This window comes from Cryptotermes secundus, unplaced genomic scaffold, assembly GCF_002891405.2.
Source record: "Cryptotermes secundus unplaced genomic scaffold, Csec_1.0 scaffold709, whole genome shotgun sequence".
Classification (NCBI taxonomy): Eukaryota; Metazoa; Arthropoda; class Insecta; order Blattodea; family Kalotermitidae; genus Cryptotermes; species Cryptotermes secundus.
The window spans coordinates 466,661-489,851 of record NW_019738358.1 but is presented as its reverse complement, the minus strand read 5'-3'; the positions used below and the strand labels follow the sequence as shown (position 1 = coordinate 489,851).

At 39.1% G+C, this 23,191-nt stretch overlaps 1 protein-coding gene across 3 annotated transcripts in view; it reads right to left on the bottom strand.

Moving 5' to 3' along the window:
- Positions 1 to 21,252, bottom strand: part of LOC111870874 (spondin-1) — a 29,588-nt gene extending 8,336 nt beyond the window's left edge. The window contains exons 1-10 of one of the 3 annotated variants that reach the window (XM_023863484.2): positions 21,149 to 21,252; positions 12,799 to 12,967; positions 11,884 to 12,154; positions 11,003 to 11,144; positions 8,107 to 8,313; positions 6,928 to 7,051; positions 5,866 to 5,996; positions 3,820 to 4,051; positions 2,321 to 2,492; positions 238 to 475 (exon numbers count right to left, since the gene is read on the bottom strand). In XM_023863484.2, the coding sequence (XP_023719252.1) occupies positions 238 to 475; positions 2,321 to 2,492; positions 3,820 to 4,051; positions 5,866 to 5,996; positions 6,928 to 7,051; positions 8,107 to 8,313; positions 11,003 to 11,144; positions 11,884 to 12,154; positions 12,799 to 12,967 (1,686 nt within the window). In that variant the 5' untranslated portion in view covers positions 21,149 to 21,252. Of the gene's footprint in view, positions 1 to 237; positions 476 to 2,320; positions 2,493 to 3,819; positions 4,052 to 5,865; positions 5,997 to 6,927; positions 7,052 to 8,106; positions 8,314 to 11,002; positions 11,145 to 11,883; positions 12,155 to 12,798; positions 12,973 to 18,342; positions 18,481 to 21,148 lie in introns of those variants that run through there. The other 2 variants (XM_023863483.2, XM_023863485.2) reach the window with 2 other exon arrangements.
- Positions 21,253 to 23,191: the final 1,939 nt, after the last annotated feature.

Below are 23,191 nucleotides of genomic sequence, written 5' to 3'. Positions count from 1 at the left end.
TACATTTCATGCTTTACATTTTACAGTGCTCACCAAAATGATTTACATTATATGCACGTTGGTGTCACTAGTTTGAATCCTGCCTGGGGTATAGATGTGTGGGTAGACAAATCTACATTGGAGAGTTTTTGGATATTTAGAAAGGGAGAGCATAAAGACAAGTATAACTGGGTCAACTACATTCCCATCAATGTGTCAAACGATTATCAGCAGAGGAAATCAAACTGTAGCACTTACAATTTCCTGCTTTGCATCATCTCCAGTACATGCTGGTTGCATGCATTTCTCCCGCTCTATAACAGATACATGGGGACATTTCTTGCGACCAAATCGATCTACAAATCTCCTGGTACGTGTAGTAGTGCCCACGCCACAAGTGACAGAACACTCTGACCATGGCCCCCAAGGTGTGGTGGTGCAAATCCCATCATTGCCCTCCAGAAGCTCTTGATCACCCTCATCTATAGGACCTCCACTGTGCAAGATCACAATAATTTTCTTTTTACTGTGACATGAACTGTTATATAGCGTTTTACTTTTAGCTTATTTACCATAATTTTAAAGATATATCTACAATACTCTAACAAACATTGCCACTCTTAATTTTTATTTCTTGCTCATACATTGCAAAGAACTCTTCTGAACGCTGTGACCAGTGAAGCACCAGGTAAGACATGAAGCTCTCAGCTTAGAGACTGAGGATGTGATAATGTGCTGCCTGGTCAGAGCTACCATGTATCTCACTGGGTGCCAATAGATGAATATGGAGCAATGGTGAAATATGATTAGCAAGAGCAAAACTGAAGAAACTCCAAGGAAAATTCTGCTTCAATGTTGCTGTGTTCACCATAAATATCTGGCCCATTATATGGTATTTCTTGTTTGTGATAATAGTTCTTTCCAGTGTGACTTGTACAGGGTCCGGCAGGAAAACCTAATGGATTCTAAATTAGTACAATGGAGCCAATTTTTATTTCTTTTACTAATTTTATTTGTCATAATACTTAACAATATAAGTCATTTTGTGTGTATAACTACCAGCTCATTTTGTCTTGATAATCATGTCATCCAGATGCTTGCCATCTCTACGTACGCATTCTTGCAGCCTCGTTGATAACAGAGTCACTAATCTAAAAAAAATGTCTCAACAACGAAAGCATGATGTTCCGTAGTCCATTTTTCCATGTCTACTGAAATGGTATATTTTGAGCTGTTGAAGGTCAGTGTGCCCTCTCTTCCTACATCAACCCCCAAACTAGTGCCAAATTAAAAATGTCAGGTTTCTCTGCCGGACTCCTTATTTTGTACTTTTGGTCTACTTCACTTATTTAAAAAAATAAAAGGCATATGAGATCACCTTACTTTTTGTGTATGTCTCCTTTACATCTGAAAGCCAGAAGAGTGGAGCCAGAAGAGATAGCTGTTGCTGGGCAATGGAACAGTAAACTTGTACTTATTGCATTGAATGCACACATAGCAATAGTATGTTGGACTTGATGTTTTCTATGCTGTCTGTGTCATATCAGATAATCAGTATGTAGTGAAAGGAAAGTAGGCAATTAGTTCTCCCCAGAATTTCTTGTTTTATGTTACAAACATCATTAACACTGACAATTACAAGAATAAGAAACAGACACATAAGCATCCAAGTTGATAAGTCTCCATTTTGTTACTAAATGAGAACGTAAATTAAAAACAATTACAATCAAAAAATTATCTACTGTTTTCAAGGATCTAATATCGTGTAAAATGCTAGATAGTTACTAACATTTTGGAGGAACCTGTAACTTCCACATTCAGTCTAGAAGAGTCAACACATTGGAAAAAGTCAATGAAGCAGCGAAGGCATGATAAGTGCTGGGCTTGAGAGCGAGGTGTAGGGAGTGGAATGGAGATAAGAACATAAAGTGAAATTAAATAAATTGAGAATGGAAGTATAGTGTCAAACTGAAGGGAAATGTCATAGTGGAAAGAAGTGGAGAAAGCAGAGTAGACTAAAGGCACAGAAAAATTCTGCTTGTTTGTTCATAACTTCTTCCTATCCACAACTGCAATTCTTTTCTGGATCATAGGATCCCACCAATTTTATATTCATAGCCTTAGTGCTTGACCCCCCCCTTTTCCCTGTACCAACCTCCCTAGTTTCTTCCCACATAGCTTCTCTTTTACCTAGAAAATGGAAGAAACACGTTCCTCCAAAATCTCGGTACCTATCTACCAGACTATATGACATTACATCCAACAAAACAGTAGCCTTCATGATGATCATCATTATCATGAGAACCTCAAATGTCAAATGGACAAGATGCTTCATACTTACGAACACTCTGGCATGTCAGCAACACACATCTCCTTGGATACGAGCTGTCTGTCACATCCCAGCATCTCTGCCTTTCCTTGATTCAAGTATGCACGTTGCCGCATTCTCAGTCCCTTGCCACATGTCACTGAGCATATACTCCACTCTGAATATTCTGTGACACCGCACTCCGCTACAGACATACAATTGTTTCAGACATTTGTCAATACCTTTGCATTAGTTAATAACGTGTGCTCATGTATTAAAGATAAGAAGCGGCATGCACACAGGAAGCCTACACAGAATAATACCCAAACAGTGCTGAAAACAAGAAGTAGCTGCTGCAGCACTATAGACATAGGGCGGGTACCCCTAAGAATTTTAAATTTTAAAGAAATTTTTAAATTGGAATTGAAGATTTTAAAAGTGCCAGTTTTTAAAAATCAAATTGACATGTGTAGGTTAACAAAGATTTTATACATATCTGACAGATATCAGCGGTGAGGATTCTGATATATCGAAACCTGTCAGCAATGGAGAAACGAACAATTTGGAAGACTATTGTTTTTTAAATTTTAAACTACGTGCAGTGTAGCAGCTAAGTGAGAGTATACACCTGATGATGGCCATTTACGGCCAAAACATGTAGTGTAGAAGAAATGAAGACGATAGAACTACAATAAATTGTTGCACTTAGGATGGAGTTTGGGTCATATATTGTGTAGAGTGTAACAGGATGCTTAAATATATTATATTTGTTGGTTCTATATTGAGATTTAGCAGTCAAAGGGTTATACATATGGATAATTTTACCTCTTTACCCATTTTAATACTGTCCTCACATGGTCTCAAAACTGATTTCTTTTCTTCTATAAGTTTATATGGCTACTATATGCCCTATTAATCCATCTTTCTTGACTTTATGACCCTCATAATATTTAGTGAAATATATTACATCCTTTTTCAATTTCTTTGTTACTTCATCTACCTTAGAACTAAATACACTCCTCAGCAGTTTGCTCTGAAATTTTCTCAATCATTTGAAAAAGACCAGATCCTCTGAAAGTTTGTAACAAGGTCTGATTAATTATACCAAAAATACTGTGTTGCACACTGCCCACTGTCTGGGTATTTTTGATATTCACAGCATTTCAAAAACTTGATCCATTTATGTCATTAGTTGTAAGGCAGAAAGGACCCTATTCAGTTATGCCCATTTTCGAGACTAGCTCTTTCTAAGAGGCACAACTGAGTAGGATGCCTAGGATGCCCGATAATAGAAATTGATTGAGTTTCCAAAACACTGAGTGCATCAAATATGCCCCTGGCAATGGTCAAAGTAAGCATAACATTCATATATTGTAGAAACATTAGAAAAAGGACCCTCTCTCCTCACCCTTGCTCTCTCAAATGTGTGTGTGTGTGTGTGCATGCATGTGGGTGTGGGTGTGTGCATGCGCACTTGTACTCTACTATAATACCCAATCATCAGTGCTACAATTTTTTTTAATGTGACTCACGCCTGGAGGTGTCCTCTGTATTTTCTGCAACCTGCACGGCTTCTTCCAGAATCCTGTCTAGACTCTGTTCATCACAACTCCTCTGAATCACAGAATCTCTGTTCAAGTACAGGCGAGCTAAGGGCAACATCTGCTTCCCTGTTGGATCATAGAAGGGAGCTCTGGGATCCTCTGGATACAGGGTAGTGATACGATGTATCTTCTCCTGTGGGATGGTAGGACTGTTAGGCGACTGAAACAGAAGCATAACATTGTGACAAGGCAGACTAAACTAAAACAACACACACACTGAACAATTCCCAACAGCTTATTTTCGTTAAAGAAACATTATTTATATTCAATTCTCATTAGTCTACTTTCTTAAATAAGGCTTACATGACCTCCTCCTTGTCTTTGTGTCTGTGTATTCCCCTCTCCCAACAAGTTTTGAATGGCTGAACCAGTCTTTGAGAAACTTGGTATGTATATCATGGTTCTTGAGCCCATCCCAACAGCATACTTCATAAATCTCTCCCATCAGTTTTTGTGTCTCACTGCTAGGCAACAGTTCATTAAAAACTTACCATGGCAACAAAAACACACACAATATTACAATAATTGTTCGACAAGTTCAACTCAGTTGAACTCTGCAAGGGAAGCTGAAAAAAGATGGTGCTACAGTTGAGTTGAGAGCTGACAAGAGTTGCATGGGCAACTGTGACAAGAGGACCTGAGTGCATGAAGCTGAAAATTCTCCACTATTAGGAGCCGTTACCAAAGAATGGCTGGTGGAGATAGGCTGGAAAAGGGTTAGCAGGCGCTGTGGTGATTTGTAAAATGTTGAAATCAGTTATAATGTTTCAATTACTTATAGTTCTGAGTGGTATGTGTCAATAAATCCATTCAACAATCCATACTCCATTTAAAGTCACACATACAGGTGACAATATTATCATATCCTTGGTGTTTAAGTCAAGGGCTTCATCTCTGGCCCAGCACTTTGCTGGTTAGAGTAAGAAAGCTTATTAAAGTTCAGAGTTTGTAAGTAGACTTTCTTAGAGTCATCTGATAGAGATGGAAAGCTTGATGTGAACTTTTGTTCTCTGCTGATTTAACCTTAGGAAGGAGAAACTTAACACTGAAATAACAATTGAAGAAATGACTACACTGTACACAGAAAGAGATATGTAAGCTCACTGTTCTCTGGGGTTAGTTTTATATTTGCTAGCATGTAGTGTTCTTACTTATAGTATTTATGAATTAACCTAATAAATTAAATTTATAATTTTATAATAGTAATAGGTCTCCTTAACACAAATTTTATTCATCAAAAGATCAGAAACCCTCTTCAATCAAAATTCATAACACCTAGCTTTCGCTTTAGTGGGGGGTGGAGTCCAACTGGGTCCACACAGCATGGCGGCCAATACTTGGCCTATTGTAGCCTGTCCTGGGTGATTATGATGATGGAGAATTTGGTGGACTGAAGATTGGCAGGGGAAATCAAAGTACTCAGAAAAAACCCGCCCCAGTGCCACTTTGTCCACAACAAATCCCACTTGACCAGACCTGGGATCGAACCCGGGCCGCCACAGTGGGAAGCCAGCAACTAAGTGCTTGCGCTATGGTGCAGCCTAACACCTAACTTTACTGCTGCTTTTGTATGGCAGTGAATGTTGAACAACAAATTCAAAAGTCAGAATCAGAAATATAGATGCTGAAATAAGATTTATATATCTGGGCAGAACATAAATAAAATGAAGATGTATTGAAATAATTAAAAATTGAATCCATATCTGACATAATTTCAATATATGGAATAGCTGGTTTCACTATTTTGGCAGGATGCAAAGAAACAGACTTCTGTAGCATCAAAAAATTACAAATTACATGAATCAAGGAACAAAAAAAAAAAAAACACTGAAGATACACCTAAAAATGAGGCTGGGATAACTGGTCCATCTATCTGTGCTCTATTCAATTCTAGTTACTGTAATACTAAAACGATAGAATAAGATTCAATTTCAGTGCTTGCCATACAAGTTTTGATTCGGTCTCAGTACTTACCATATAAGTTATTCCACTGTCTGTGCCAGCATCCCAGGGATACAGGTCAATAATTTTCTGTTCTGCCCACGTACAGTCCCTGTTACACAAGTTCAATCCTGACACCCCAACAATCCAGTCTGGAGTTGGACCTGTTGGAATGAAGCAGTTTGTAAGCAAATATCTGAGTTCCCCACATTATATCATCAAGATGGTTTTCCTCTGAAACTGAATGTCATGTGTTGCACAGTCAGCACATGTGATTATCAGGATGATCATACAAAGGATTAGATGGGTGGGGAATGTAGCGTAATAGGTGAGGTAAAGCTATCCCTGTAACAGGTCATTGAGGCCAATAGGGTCATGTGACGTCAAGACTCCCATATTTTCTTGACAATCAGCTCACATATGGCAGCAAGGTTGTCAGCCTCATGTGCTGGATGACATTTACCCCCAGGAAGATTCCTGGTATTCACTGCCGTTAGAGGCTGAGTTGACCCCAGGACCATAGTGAGGCTGGAAGGAATAAGTCAACTGAAAAATTCAATGACCTCATTGGGAATATAACCCCCAACGTTCCGTGGCTGGCATGTAAGGCTGACAACCTCACCACCATCTGTAAGCTGATTGTCTAGAAAATGGGAAGCCTCAATATCTCATAACCCAATGGGCCTCCACAGCCTTTTAAAGGAATAGCATGCAGAGGAAAGAAGAAGAATGCATATAAAATTCTGGCAGTAAAACCTGAGAGAAATGGACTACTTTGAGAATCTGGTGAGAGATAGAAGGAATTTCTCACCACTTTTAGTGGAATTTCTTACTACATGTTTTGACATTTGTGTTTGCTCTAAACATGTCTACCAGAGTACTCACATCTCAGAAGACGGTAATCTTCATAACAAAAAGTCTGAATTCTGCTTACATTTGCAAAGTAAATATTATCAAAGTAGTATTTTCAAACAAAGAAATTCTAAGTTTCAAATTTCTGAGAAATCTTAGCTCATTCCATGAGAATTTGTTCTCAGAACTACACAATTCCTTCCTCTCTTACTCACATATTTATCCAGATACCAAGAATCTCACCTAACATAGAAACGGCTGACACCAAAGGATGGCGCTGGTCCACCTTGAATGTGGATGTAGTGTTGGTGTTCACTCGTGGATACCACAATCCAGCTGCTTTGATGAGGGTGCGGAGGTGCTTACTCTGAAACAAAATAAAAATTATTCCTCTCCAATACTGCAAGGAAAGAACTTTTATTTTGTCATCCTAAAGAGTTCAGTTTTCATAATCGTGTTTCACAGTGCCGAACACTTATTTTGTGTCAACGTCTCTGACATACATAATCACTCCATTCTTTCCAAATGTTAACTTCTACTGTAGCAATTTATTTGTAATAATGAAGAACACTGTCACAATTATGTTTCATTATAAAACTTTCATACAGTATGTATACAGAACAGCCTGTATGAATATACTTTTCTTACAAAATAGAACATGGATTTCCGTATGCATGCTGTGTAAATTGAATTTTGCTTGTTTTTAAGTTTGTCTTTTTTTCTAACGTGCTGTGTTCATCGCATTCGCAGTTTTTTCTCTTTAAATGCATTATTCTGCATCCCAGCTCCCATGTTATATGTTTTCAGGATGCAGAATTGCAACCTCATAGAGATTACAAAACACAATCATATAATTTATAACAATGGCCATACTTTCTTTTCAGGGACCTTTGGTCCCACAGCTGCTATTCCTATCATATTTCAGATGGTGCAGTGCATTGCCTTCATTTAAGATGTCTGGAAAGAGGCAATCAATTATTGCAGCCAAAAGAGCATTCAAAATGTACCTCCTGTTATTTCCAATATTTAGTAAAGTGTATTTTTATGACAATCGTGGACTGAAAATTTTTCCATAGGAACATATCTCCACTTAACACTGGAGTTAATTGAAAAATGGTATTCAGATCAAAGAATTTCACAGTACTGACACATTTTCAAGAACACATCCCTCCTCTAATAAGAGGCATTCTGTATGTTAAATTTTTCCCTGGCTGCACTTCTTAAGTGTGCGGCATTTATTATTCTTGTTTCATTCCACCTCTTGTGATTCTTGAAAAGCATATAATCCATCTAACATGGAGCATAACAAATTCTCTCATTTGGACTCTTTTCAAATTGTGCTTCATTAATACTCATATCAGAAATTCAGCCAAAGTTCAGAACATCAAGCACCCACAATATACCAAATTTGGTTCATGCTACCTGTGCTCTTAATTCAGCCTCCATTATTCGCACAGAGCCCCACTCTGCCACCTGGCGGAGACCATCGGAAGCTAACTGGCCCTCACCCCAGAAAGAATAATTGCGTTCGTGTGATGCTCCAATCACATCACTGAAGTGAGTCAGCCACAGTGAGAATGGGAAGTCTTTTGGATGTGTCTGGTTTGACCATAAACCTTCGAATATCAGCTGTAAATTATAAAACACATTAAAACATAAGATACAGTACAGCACTGAACAAACAGTGAGTCAGACAGAGCACGTGGTGCACATATTTTGGTGAGTTATGAATATAATTATGGACTGACAGATGAGATAAAAGAGAATCAAATTTTATCCATGTGTTAAATTTGGAAGTATTTATCATAGTCACAATTTCTGCTAGTTATTTACTCTTTGAATAAATTATCTCTATGTAGTAGAATCGGTTCACCAATACCTGCACTCTTTAAGTTCACCCACAGAAACAAACAAGTAAAGCCATGGGCTCTTCTTTTTAGGCATGTTCACATTCCTGTGGAGAACTTACTGAAATTGCTCTATCCATCTCTCTGGTTGTGTGTATAGATGAAACAAGCTGACATCCTCTGAACATATTTTCAACAAATATTATACTGGGGAGTTTAACTAAAATTTATCAGTCCATTCCATTACTGAAGACCACCTCTGTGGTCTAGTGGTCAGAGTTCCTGGCTACAGATCCAGAGGTCTGGGTTCGATTCCAGGTGTTACCAGATTTTTTGAGAAGTAGTGGGTCTGGAATGGGGTCTACTCAGCCTTGTGAGGATAATTGAGGAGCTATTTCAAGGACATAGTGGCTCCGGTCTAGAAAACCGAGATTAACGGCTGTGATGGACCATTGCGCTGAACACATACCACCCTCTATCCACAAAACTTAGCATCAACTTTGCCGACAGGTGGCGGTCACTCAGTTGGTATAGTTCGCTTATGGACTACTGGCCAGGGAGTTTTTTACTTCATTGCTGATTAAAACTGGACAAAAATAACATACACTCTGCATGAATACCTACATGCAATTCTGCTAACATCTCACTCTTAAATCACTGCAGTTCAATACATATTGTGACATAACTCCTGCAAGGTGAAATAGTGGAAACAGAGAAGACGTCCATTGCTAGGCAACGACTCAGTCTGCGGCAACAAACACACAAGTACCAATTGAAGAACTGCCATTTCTATGCAATGGCATGGTATACACACCGCTGTAAAAATAGAGGAATTGTTAATGAGTGGTGTTTTCTGTTGGGGCCCATTCAAGGCTATGTAATGAGAATTACAGTCCAGCTAGAATTCAGAATTGAGGGAGACTCTTGAGATGGCAGTCAAAGATGATGGTGAAGAGAAGACATATTGGTTTATGAAGTGTAGTAACAAATATAAGCGTGCAATAAAGCCGGTCATCAATATAAATCCTGCCAGTAAGTCAAGCACACCACCAAATATGTGACAATATTTATAAGAGCAAAAAATGTTTGGAACAAACACTATAGAGAAAAATAAATCACACATTTTGGCTCATTATATTTTCTCCATAAGTCTTATGGTTTTCAAGCTAATTAAAAAAATGAAACAAAATCAGCCAGAGTTATGCTATGTGAGCATTTGCTAACTTTCTTAATAGTATGCGATGATGCAATAGACTGACACCTTGCAGTCATGAAAAACACAATAAAATTATTACTAGTAAAATGGGGCTACAGTAGAGGACAGAATAATGATAAACTTCTTACTTTCATTCACTGGCTTACAATTTTTCTCTTTTTAGAATAGAGTAAGCACTCTTTTGCTACTATGTTCAAATAGCATTAAATGAAAGACAAACATTTAAATTCTTACATTGGGTTTGAGGTTCTCACATCAGTGACTGTAAAGAGTACAGTTTTCTGAGTTGTAATGCCATACTGCTCAGAGAGCCTCCAATGCTTCAAAAGAATACATCATCTCCATCTTCAGAATGAAACAGTAAGCCCAGCAAGAAACTGACGAAGGCAGGCACATTTACGCAGCTAGTAAATTCACACACAGATGTGCATGTGCCTGCGTTGTGACCTATTTCAGCTGGTTTCTTACTTGGCTTACTTTTTACCCAGAAAATGGAGCTGATATGTTCCTCTGAAACATCTAGCTGTCTCAAAACTACACAGTGTTACAACACAGAAAACTCTATTCTTCACTTTAATTTATCAGCAGTGTAAATTCTACAAAACAAAAATAATCTGCATGTATGTAAATCATTCATAATACTTAGTTAATGAAATTTGAAAATCTCATGGTAGTAGATATAAAGGTTGGTCTTCTTGGGTATGAGCTATGTAGTTTGATATGTGTTTACTACTGTTTCAGAAGAATATGCTGCCTCCATCTTCAGATTATAAGAATAAGCCAAGTGTAGTTCACTCATTCTCATTATTTCTCACATCTTGTTATTCTTCTCTTAAAATTAGCTATTTTTTACCCTATTCTCCATACTTCTACCAGGGTTCTGATCCCAGTCCTCCTTTTCACTACGGCTACATCATTTTTTTTATACTTCATTTATTATTCTGCTACAAAGATGGATGCAAGATATTTCTCCAAAAATCACTGAAAATCTACCAGTCTACATAGCATCACCTACCAAATACAGCAAAAATCAGGATACTAATTGAAGAGTTCTATCTTCAGAGCTTGCAACCTGCTTCATGCTAGTTTCTTGCTTGGCTTATACTATGAACTGAAGAAGATGAAATGTTCCTCTGAAATATTAGTTGTCTTTCGGCGGATTACATGGCGTTATATCTCAGAAGATAGAGCTATTAAAAATGGCTGCTGTGAGAGCTAAAAAGCTACATGTTACTAGTTTTACAAGGATACACACCTGGTACTTTGCCTCATCACAAGCACAGCACTCCTCATCTTTTCCTTTCTTTCCATTATCTGGCTCAAAAAGTTCACACAGCTGTCGACTGAGGGCCCCATCTTCTGCATACCAGTTGTCTGCATCTTCCAGTACCATGGCTCTGATAACAGGATTATTTGCCATTATTTATTTATCACATAACACCTCAGTTCTTCAGCCTTAGACTCAAGGCCCTCTTCTGTCGGTGTGCATACCAGTGTACATGTACAACTGATGTCTTCCCTAAAATTTACCTGTTACTGGGTTCTGAAAGGGACAAAGCAGAAGAGGTTTACCAAGCTGGCAATGGCCTGTACAAAACCTAAAGGGAAAAATTCCTTTGTGGTATACATACAGATTGGGGAGAAATGAATCTTGAGCAAATATAGTGTAAATGTTGGATTAAAATGACTCCAGATATGCTCCAATGGCAGGGTCTTAAGAACCACAAATTTCCATATCAGGCACGGAATTGGCCCCTGTCAGTCTCTCAAGAAGGACTCTGCCTCATGGATTCAACCCAGTTTACTTGAAAATAATAGAGCCGGAATAGCGTAGTCAGTATAGTGACTGGCTACAGGGTGCATGACCAAGGAGTTGGCGTTCGAGTCCTGATGGGGCAAGAATTTTCACTTCTCCATGCCATTCAGATCAGCTCTGGGGTCAACCCAACCTCCTACACAAGGGGTACCAGATGATCTTTTCCTGTGGGTAAAGTGGCAGGAACGTGAAGCTGACCACTCGCCTCCAGCTATTGCTGAGGTCAAGAAAATATGGATCTATACATCCACTCTTCCTTACGCCTTCATGGCATAGTGTTTATTTAGTGAAGCACAGGGACAGCTTTACTTTTACCTTACCTGAAAATAATGCAGCCAGATCCCTTTGGTGGTGCTATCCACATAACCTGTATCTCCGTTTTGGGCAGATCATCAGCTTCTGAGATGGTGTTGATACAGTGATCATTAAAAGTAGTGAGTGAGTCTCCAAAGAGCTGAAAACTGCCAACACGCTGAGGGGAGGCATCTGATCCTGGCACAACACCTTGGTGAGGATCAATAGGTTCTACACCCAGCATGAAACGGGTGAACTGTTGCAGGTGGCCATGAGTTCGTGACCCCAAAATTGACACTGCAAGATATAAAAGAGTGTTATGTAAATAATGCACCTAGCCGAACCAACAGATCTAACCATTTAATGCATAATGGTCACTATATGTGCCACGTGATCAATCTTCAGAAACTCTTAATTTTACTCACAGAGTGTATATATTGGTCTCACATGATTTGCAGAACACACAATAATTATATTGCTAAATAGCATTAACCTATTGGTCTTTGTAATAGACAGGCGGCACAAGTTCAGCCTCCTTCAAGAAAGACAATAGGAGAAGTGACACGAACCTACTTGGTTTATAAATTTTAACTTAAACAACAAAGTTTTATAAACATTAATACCAGGAAAGTTGCTGTGATTGTGAAAAATTGGATTTTGTGTATATTGTGTATTCCAGGCACTGTGTGTGTGTGTATGTAACACTCAGAACGCCATTGTGATAGTAGTTTCCAAATAAGTATCGATGTTCCCTCTGAAGATGATCCGTAAGGATCAAAACATGTAAGGGAACTAAGTTTTCAAGTAGTAAAACTTAAATAGTCACACTGGACGGAGTTGTTTTGTCTTTGTAAGAATCAGTAAATCACAAATCATAATGTGCGGAAAGATATACATATCTGTCTTGCTATAGAAGAGTTATTCAAGTTTGGCAGACTCACGTGTATACACCGCTCCAGGTACATAGCGCTCTGGTTCACCACTCACTTGTATATGGAACCCATTGTCACCAGGACTCCTCAATGCAGTGGAATGTTCTTCTCTAGGTTCCCGTAGGCATGCATGTGTAGAATCTAGCAAACATATCACCACCAACACCCACCACAGCATCTGTACTGACAGCACAGAATGAATCATTCAGGTAAGTATAAAATTGTCATCAATTTTATCCAATATTTTAATAATTAAATAATACTACAACCTTAATTGGCCGTGTTCAGAGGGCAACCACCATTAAAGAAAAACAAAATTTACATAAATATTTTATATTATTTGAATATTTAAATTAAATCTAATTGAAAATCCTTGAAGCATTTAAAATATATAAACATATTGAAGTCAATGATAGAAGTACATAGATGTTTTTTATGCTGTCTTGTCAACATAATGCCAAAGGCTGTGTAATGCATGATGGGTTTGTGATTTTTTCAAAGTATATATTTGATAGTGTCATGTGGCATCCTTGTAGTGGTTTATGTGTGTTGAAGTGCTGAAGAAACGTAATTTTTTAAAGAAAATTGTTACCCTAAATTTGTTAATAGTTAGAAGAAAAATAACTACAATGGTTTGACCATGTAGGAGAAATGAATGAAACAAAAGGGGGCATTAGAATTAAACTTTTAACAAAGGAGATATGTGTGACTACGCAGAATACTCATAAGCCAGTTCAGCCAAGTGCTAGAGAAGCTCAAGAAGGCAAAAACGTTGGCAAGAAGCTTAAATGGAGAGAATATTAGAAGGTAGAAAATTAGAAAATTTTCACCTGTTGATCCATACATAAAACAGAAACAAGAAGAAGAAGGAGGAGGAGAAGGAGGAGGAGGAGATGAAATTATTGTTGTTGTTGTTGTTATGACGATAATGATGATGACGACAACGACGACAACAACGACAACGACCACTAGTCATATTTACTAAAGTTAATAGTTAATGAAATATTGCACACATCTCTCTATGGCTTTCTAGCTCACTGTATGAAGTAACCACAATTCCAGGCTCATCAATTCGGCATTGCAACGAGGCAACCTACATAAAGAATGCATGTATTTATTTCTGCACAGAATATAATTAGATAACATCATCCATCTATCTGTAGACTTCATCTGTCACAACTACTAAATGAACTTCAATAAATTATCATATTGCTCTCCTGCACTAAAAGTTATCTGGAAAATTTAATTTGGGCTCATATCAGTCCAGTGAAATTGCTTAACCAAAATTTGTGATGATCAAATCAAACTTTATAAATTTTCTCAGAAATGGCTCTGAGAAAATAGGGTTGGAAAGGGGTATACTTCATAATGGGAATCACAAAATACAGTATGACATTCTTTGTACTTTATGAAGCTTATTTCTCACTTATTTATAGAAGATATAAAACACTTTGCTGTCTGTTATACCCCATAAAAGGGAAAGTTTGTGAATGAACTTAAGTAAAGTGGGCATTACAATGGGTCAGTACGGCTGAAAATTAAATGTGCTGATAATATCTAGTGAAATTCTCGTATATCAAACTTCAGAACCATCTACACAATAACTTAGGCGCTGATTCCACTGATGCAATGTCAGAGTCAAAATGACAAACATGTCCTACACATGAAGTTTTCTGTTCTTACGTTGTGAATGGCGCTTAAATATTGTAACGTGACAGAACATAGAGACCATTAACTCCATATATATATATATTTCAAAACTTTTGTTAATATGGTGAATATTTAATTATATAAAGTGAAAGCCAATTTCTTATTCTGTGCAGATCCTGCAAAGCAATTATCTTAGCAACAGAAGTTTTGTCCGTATCAAACATTACGACCAATGAGGTAAATAATATAGCAAAAAAAATAATTCAATACGTTATTCCACATGAGGTTTGAGAATCTTACAGCACTGACTACAAAGATAGTTGATGGGATATGATGCCATGTAGTAGTTCCTCTTCTGTTTCTTATTATTCCCCACCTACTCCATCACCTGTCTTTCATATTTTCTCCCAGCAACTCAATCGTTGAAACAGGGTCTTTAGGGCCACCATTTCTTGAGTCAGTTTCTCCTGATCTCCTCATACCTCCCACCGGTTCACTCACAATGCTCACAGCCTTCATATCTCTCTTCTCTCGCTGAATATATGTGTTTGCGTGCGCGCGTGTGTGTAGGCTGATGGCAGCTTTCTGTCAGTAATTCTATATGCCAGAGAGGCAAGAAGCCGCTGTTTTTTGCCCCCACACTTGTTCCTAAATATCAGGCAAGTGGAAACGGCACTTGTCTGAGGTTCCCAAGAACATCTGTTTGCTATGCTATACAGCGTGGTCGATTATTTCTAGCCCTCAAGCAGAACTCCCTGAAGGCGAGGCATACAATTACAGGGACATCACGTGAGGACAACACACATAATACCCATCTACTGTGTTAACTCCACAGTGCAGGATCTACCTTGAAAACTGACACTTTTTTTATTACTAGTGGTGTGGGACCAAATCCCTTGTACTGCGGCCACTTCTGGCCTATTGTACCAGCCCCAGATGATAGGTGAGGGTGATTGTGGAGCAATTGATGGAATGAAGATTGGCAGGGGAAACCGAAGTACTCGGAGGAAACCTGCCCCAGCGCCACTTTGTCCACCACAAATCCCACTTGACCAGACCCAGGATCTAACCCGGGCCGCCGCGGTGGGAAGCCAGCGACTGAACGCTTGAGCTATGGTGCGGCCCAAACTAACACTTACTTGCATATCAAAATAATTTTGTATACATTTTCTGCTGCTCCGAAGTGTGATACCATTATGTCGCAGTAGTAGTAGTTGTTTATTTAAGGATGCTGTCGGCCGGTACCTGGGACACCGACTATCCTGACTGAGGTCTTCCGTAGCTTTTCTCGGTCCCTCCATACAAATACCAGGGTAGTACCTCTATTGCGGTACTACCGTCTCCTTCTGAATCATTGATCTAACATCCTACCACTCGGCACTATGTAGTCTAGACGCCTACAGCGTCGAAGAATAAACAACAAAACAGAAGGACAGATATACGAATAGATAGACTGATAGTTATACTTGTATATAGAGAGAAAGATTGGTTAGATGGATTCTGTAGCTAAAAATAGTTTTAATAACAGGAAGATATTTGCAGTGTACATCAAGTATTACGAACTTGGAATGCTGTGGGTTGCAGCTGAGACAGCGATATAATCAGATGAGACTATNAGAACCTCATATCTCCAAAGGAGGTCACTGAGCCAAATTAACGGACGTTTCCCGCCCAACAGCAGTCTCTAATACCTTCGGTAGATGGGGGAAGCATTATAGATACTTCTCAGCTAGTAGAGCCGGTCTCGCTGGCTGGGCGGGACTGATGGTAAGCACCAGTACCGGTAGGATATAGAGACTGGTAGAAATCATAGAGGGAAGCACAATGGACCAATACAGGTCTCAGAGCATGGGGAAACCCACCCTCTCCAATAACTAACTAACGGTTGAACTCTTGCATATGCTGTGATACCATTTTATGCAGTTAAATATGAAAGTGGAACAGATTCCTCCGTCAATATTTTGCAGGCGTTTGCACGTGTATACTTCTAGCGCTTCTGGTCCTCACGGCGATGGATATGAAGAATTCTGTCTTCTGGGATATTATGCCAGGTAGTCCATTGAAATTCAGTCGACGTTTCAGAGGAATGTGTCGCCTTAATATTGAGGGTTGAAGAATAAGCCGAGCAAGAAACCAACATGAAGCAGACACCAGCTTCCTCCGAAACACTTGTTGAAGTTCAATGACTACATGGTGTTATATCCCAGGAAATAAAATTTTACATGTTTCTTGTTCCTCCAATCCCATCCATACGCTCAGTCTAAGGTCCTTCATTTGACTGCCCTAAGAATAACAAAAGAGCTATGCAAATTATGAATTATTCTCGTTATGTAGTAAGTTCAACTGCCCACTTCCGTTACAGTCTGTATCTAAACCAAGCATTTTCCTGAATATTTTCTTTTCTGTATTTTAAAGTCGTATCTTTCTGAGTCTAATATTTTTAAGCTTAATATTTAATATACGTACTGCTAGAATTAACATTAAATTTTTTTCAACTGTCCTAATCCTTCCATCCGTACTATGGCCCTGGGATCAATTCAGCCTCTAATAGAAATGAGTACCAGGAATATTCCTGGGGGTAAAGAGCGGCCGGCACGTAAGGCTGACATCCTCATCGCCAACTATGAACCGATTGTCTAGAAGATACGGGAGCCTCAACATCTCACAATCCTATGGGCTTCCACGGCCTGTTACAGGGATACGTTTATATTTTTTTACCTTTTATATTTATATAGCAATATATTGTAGTCGTATATGTTGCTGTCTCGTCGCCAAAATGTAGGGCAAAATCATAACATAACGATAGAGAACATATGTTTTGAAAATGTGGCACAGTTCAGATATTTTGGAACGACGATAACAAATCAAAACCTGATTCAGGAGGAAACTGGGAGGAGATTGAACTCGGGTAATGCTTGTTTCCATTCAGTCCAGAACCTTTTGTCTTCTCGTCTGCTGTCTAAACACATAAAAATTAGAATATACAAAACTACAATTTTGCCTGTGGTTCTGTATGAGTGTGAAACTTGGTCTCTGACATTAAGGGAGGAACATAGACTGAGGGTGATTGAAAACAGGGTGTTGAGGAGAATATTTGTACTGAAGAGACATGAAGTGACAGGAGGTTGGAGAAAGCTACATAATGAGGAGCTTCATAATTTCCAAGTATAATTAGAATGATCAAGCCAAGGAGGATGAGGTGGGAAGGACATGTAGCACGAGTGGGGAGAGGATAAATGTATATAGGATATTGGTGGGAATGCCGGAAGGAAGGAGACCACTGGGAAGACCAAAGCGTAGGTGGGTGGACAATATTAAAATGAATCTCAGAGAGATAGGATGGGATGGTATGGATCTGGTTGATCTAGCTAAGGATAGGGACCAGTGGAGGCCTCTTGTGAACACGGTAATGAACCTTGGGGTTCCATAAAATGCTGGGAAATTCTTGAGTAGCTGCAGAATTGGCAGCTCCTCAAGAAGGGCTCAGCTCCATGACCAATTATGTAAGCGATGTAATAATGAACCAGTCGCTAATATTTGTATACACCGTTAAATGTGCGACGTCCAATATGACTACAATTTAATATGCTGACCATTCTCTGCAGTTTATAGTGTCGGCAAATGAAACCACTTTCGATATAGTCGGTACAGGAAATGAAGTAATGTCGAAGTGGGTTTGAACATCAAGAAAAATGTCTTGCGGGCCAACCTTAGCTGAAAGAAAATAGGGGCGGAGAAAGGCGCTTTATTTTTGTGCTGCGTGCCTAACACTGCGACCTCCAACATGTGGCAAGCAGAGAAGGAAACTTTTTAACACACGTACAGGCAGTTCCCGATTTAAGACCCGAACGCGATCTTGAAAAATTGCATTCTAAGTCGAATATCAGTTTCCCATGGACTTACGTGTTTTAAAGTGAGATGCTTTCCATGACTCTGGAAGAAATATGTAGCAAATCTTCAGGACCCATGTCAGTAAGCACAACAAATAACCCAATAATATTTGTAAACAACAGATTTAAAGCACTCAAGATAGCGACGACAATGTGACTGCACTCCAATGATTCGCATCGAAAAACTGAATATCGGCAAAAAACGGAAGTAGACCCGGAGAGCTAAGAAATCTCAATTATATTTTGTATAGAGTATGAAATCGATTGTCGATTTCGAGGTATCGTTTTATTAATATCGAACTTTCGGTCGACATCGGCCTGAATTGGCATGTCTAATGATATTGTGAGCGATGGATTTCTGCTTGATTATCTTATCACAAAGATAGTCGGTTGTTTAATTAATGGTGTTTCAATTTATTTTAGCGATCGTTGCGATTGGGCTCTGGTTCTAATTCGGGTGGTCCCTGGTTCAATTCTCGGGCCTGATGATTTCCCTTCAAGTAAAGACTGAGACAGCTATCTTAAAACAGGATATGAGAGACATAGAATTACTGTTTTTTTAGACTTTTTCTATTTTCTAGAATACCGGACGATAGAAAAGGTCCAAGTTCCAGTAATTCTGCGTGTTGTACACCATCGTCAGAACCCACTAGGACAAGAGCTTCTTTATCTGTCCTTTCTAGCCTGTCTTTCACAGTCATCATCCTACTGGGTGCCCCGCAACCTACGCCTTTAAGGAACCGCTATTATACGAGTATAAGGTAAAAGAAGAAACATCAGTTTAAACTATGAGATTTCATGTTGGATTTGAGGTTCTCACAGCGGTCACTATGAAGAATAGTGTCTTCTGGGATGTATCACCGCATAGAAGCTCACGGATGAACATACCGCCTCCTTCTTCAGGGTCTTGGAGTAAGCCAAGCAAAAAAATAAGCAAGAAGCAAATGCATCTTGCTTCGCTTGCTCCTCGACACTGAGATAGAGCTAGCACGTTCCTCCGAAACTTCGGCCTGTAAATTTCTACCGCAATACAGAAAACAGTACCCTTTGTAATATTTCATATTTTCAATATGGTGAAGATTTACATTAGGGTCTTGTGTGTTATGAGACCGCTCAATCTCGTATGTGATCATTAATATGAGAAAAATGCTATCTCCATAGTCTACCCTGAAGATGGAGGCAGTGTGTTCCTCCGAAACGTTGGTAACCGCTACCAGGCTACATAGTCTCATATCCCTATAGACCGTACTGTGAAGCTTTCATTGCTGAGATACGGTATGTAATATCCCGAAATTGCTTTAGATGGATTTAGGGAACATAAAAATACTCGTATGAAATAAAAACAGTTAATTCAAGCATTTAAAGAACAGTTATTGCCATAAATGCCACCAGCTTTAACATCGAAAAACACTGCATTTGCACCTACAGTATTTAACTGTTTCATACTGTTCTCAGAAGAAAGAACAAAGATTGCTTCCCTAAACAGCAACAATCGATTGGTCTTCGTGATGGAGACTGCGTTCTCAGAAACAAACAAGTGAAAAGTGGGGTTTGGGATGCCAACTTTCGGACTTTACAGCGGCCATGACCTACTTATATTCTTTGACTGTGGAGGCGTGTGAATTTATGTTCGCGAATATGGCGATGATACATCAGAACGGCGACTTATATGACATCAGAGATGCATCAAATGATCTCAAGCACAACCGGCGGTTTATGTAGTCACTGGATTTTTCAATTGACCTAATCCTTCCAACCGCACTATGGCCCTGGGGTAGACTCAGCCTCTAACAGAAATGAGACCAGAAATCTTCCTGAGGGTAAAGGGTGGCTGGAACGTAAAGCTGACCTCACCATCTGTGAGCCGATTGTCTATAAAATGTGGGAGCCTCGAAATTTCACAACCATATGGACCTCCACGGCCTGTTCCAGGGATAGCCTTACTTTACTTCTTTCACTTTATTTATATATAGTCTTCAACGTTGCAGTCATTATAAAACAATGTCTGTCCACCGAGTCGTTATCACATCTAACCAATAAGCATAATTATTTACATCTAGACAAAGAGATTTCGGTCCTCAAATTGTCAGAGCTCGAAATACGCACCGAACCGTACGAAAATTTTCATAAAAAGGGTCGGTTATTTTATTCGAGTTTGGTCAAAATTGGAAAGAGTTGACAGATTTTAGCAAAGAGTCTCTATATAATATTTCGTGATAATTTTTTATCGATTCTCGTGTCATACCACCATCACAGATGGAAGGACAAACAGAACAACTTTAATAAGCTCTCTAAAGGGTTGAGGACGCCCATAAAAACTGGCATGAACATATGGAAAGGATTCCCCCCCTCCCGACTTCCATTGCAAGCATACAGTAATCCCAAAGGTAAGGTGAAAAATAGATCGTCCTAGATCACAATGGAAGAACCAATTTAGACAGACTCAGACCGAATAAGAAGGAAAGGAGTCTTTTCATCTTTCTCTCCCCGTTACTCCTACAGATAAATATGCAAACTTCATTGTTGGCTGGACGCCAAACATTGTAATAATTTATAAAATTTAACCTCCACGGAAGTCAGTACGATGTTGATATTGTAATAGACTCATAATCTGGAGGTACTCATTTGGAATTTCTTAAGTTATCCGTGGTATTTCTTCAGTCTGTAGATATGAATATCAAGTCAATACCTTGAAAGTGCCATGATCGTCTCCTTCCAAATCCTTCTCTACTCACCGCCATCTTATACACCTCATTCGACGGTATATAGTTGTACCAACATCGCTGAATAACGTAATAATTAATAAGATGTGAGGTTACCTCGTGATGTAGAGTAGCAGTTCACGTCACTTGGCTTCTCTGGCTGGAAGACGGCCTGTAACTGCCGTCTGCGGTTGCAGATACAAACATATCAGCCCAGCTACGCGGTCATCGACCAATGTCCGGAATAAATCTCTCTCACGCGTTTGCACCACACATGTCGATACGTCTGTGACTTGGTCTCTCTATTCCATTGTTTCCCCGAGGTACAAATTAATAATGTGTCTTCTTTCTTGGCTGTTGAGTCGAATAATCACTAATTAGATATGGTTTGGGTAACTTGGGTTCGATTCCTGGCAGAGACATAGATTTTCTCTTCGCCATAGCGTCCAGACTGATTCTGGGGTCCAGCCAGCCTCCTATCTAAGGGTTACAGGAAACATTTGTCCTTGTAGCGTAAAGCTAACGTTTGACTTCAATCTAACATTGAGATCTATTTGCCTAACTTCTGTAAGCCGCAATTGTCATATTATGATCATCGTTTGATACCTCTCCGTGTAAGTGGAGACTGATGGAAACAATAAACAAGTTTTTAAGATGTGAGATTTGTGGTTCTCAAGGCAGTGACTCTGAGTCTGGTCATTTTTATCGTCGTTTTGCAGGAACACACTTCCTCCATTTTAAGACTCTGAAGATGCAGGTAGCATCTTTCTCTGGAAGTATGATAACAAAGTGCCAGATATCCTGTGAGATATCAATATTCAAGTTTCAAAATGTTTCCAAGTTGTCTTAATTTCAGCTCTGGCGCTTCCAAATTTGAAGCAATGACCCATTAACTGCCATCTTTGGACCTTCTATAAATTCTCCTTCCATGAAACTCATGAGAAACTTCAAGTGAATGATTAATATGAACGGTGTGGATATTTTTTTTAATCTACTCCCAATTTCTAATCATATATCCCAGGCATTCCAAATTTATTTTAATATCAAACACATGATCTTGGGTTTACATAATACAGTTTCTGCTCAATACACGTTCATCACAATTTTGAGATGTTTCATGCGAACCACAAAGTACGCATTAATGGACCATATGTACCCCATGTGACATACAAACACCACAGATCTCTATAGTCATGCAAAAAGAAACATGAAGTTATTAAACACAACAATTCTCTTTCAGAGAAAATAAGCATGAGTTAGCACTGGTAATTCATCTCTGACCTATTTGATAACCTTAGTGAGGGCATGCATTCATTCCTGGGAGATATCAAGAACTGCAAGATTTCTGTTGAGAAGCAAAGGCATATGCTTTGATCTTCAACACAACTGAAGTCCCTTTTACTGAAAACAGTCACATGCATACAGAGACACAAAACATTTTCCATATTTAAATACAAGCCCAGCTAAATACACCATACCCCTGCTTCATGAAAAGGATGTTTTGTTGAAAACGTGTCTGTATCACGAAATGAAACAGATGTGAGACTTATAATTTCGGAAGTTTGCCAGTACACTGTGCACACACAAGCTGAAAAGAATGCACAGGAAATGACAGCATGAAAAGCCTTAGGCTTTTATGAGTATATATATACACACACACACACACACACACACACACACACACACATGGTGTTTCACGACTTTAGGGAATAACTGCAGGAGGTGATTTCCTAAGTCTTTGTGATCAAAAAAGTTCATATAAACATGTGTCCGACTTTGGACGGTTACGGAGTTATGACCTTTTTCCATTCCCATACACGTCCTCGTGTGAACCGCGCCTGTCAGCTGGCGGGTCGCTGTCTTTGGCCAGCTACAGACAGAGCGTTCTCGTTATCTCGACACTTGAGAGCTACCTAAGGCGTGGTGGGTTGGTATGTCCGGCGCGGTTCACAACCGAGCGGCAGCCTGTGTTGCGGCCGGCGGTGACATTTTCGAAAATCAGCTTTAAGCACCAATAAATTCAAATTAAAGGTAATTTCACGAAGTTAACTTTACATTTATAGTTTAAACGTATCATGTATTATGCTCGTTTATTATTTTGTTCCGTTTATGGTCAGTAATCGTTGCCTTCTATTCTGAGTTTAAAACGGTCATAACTCC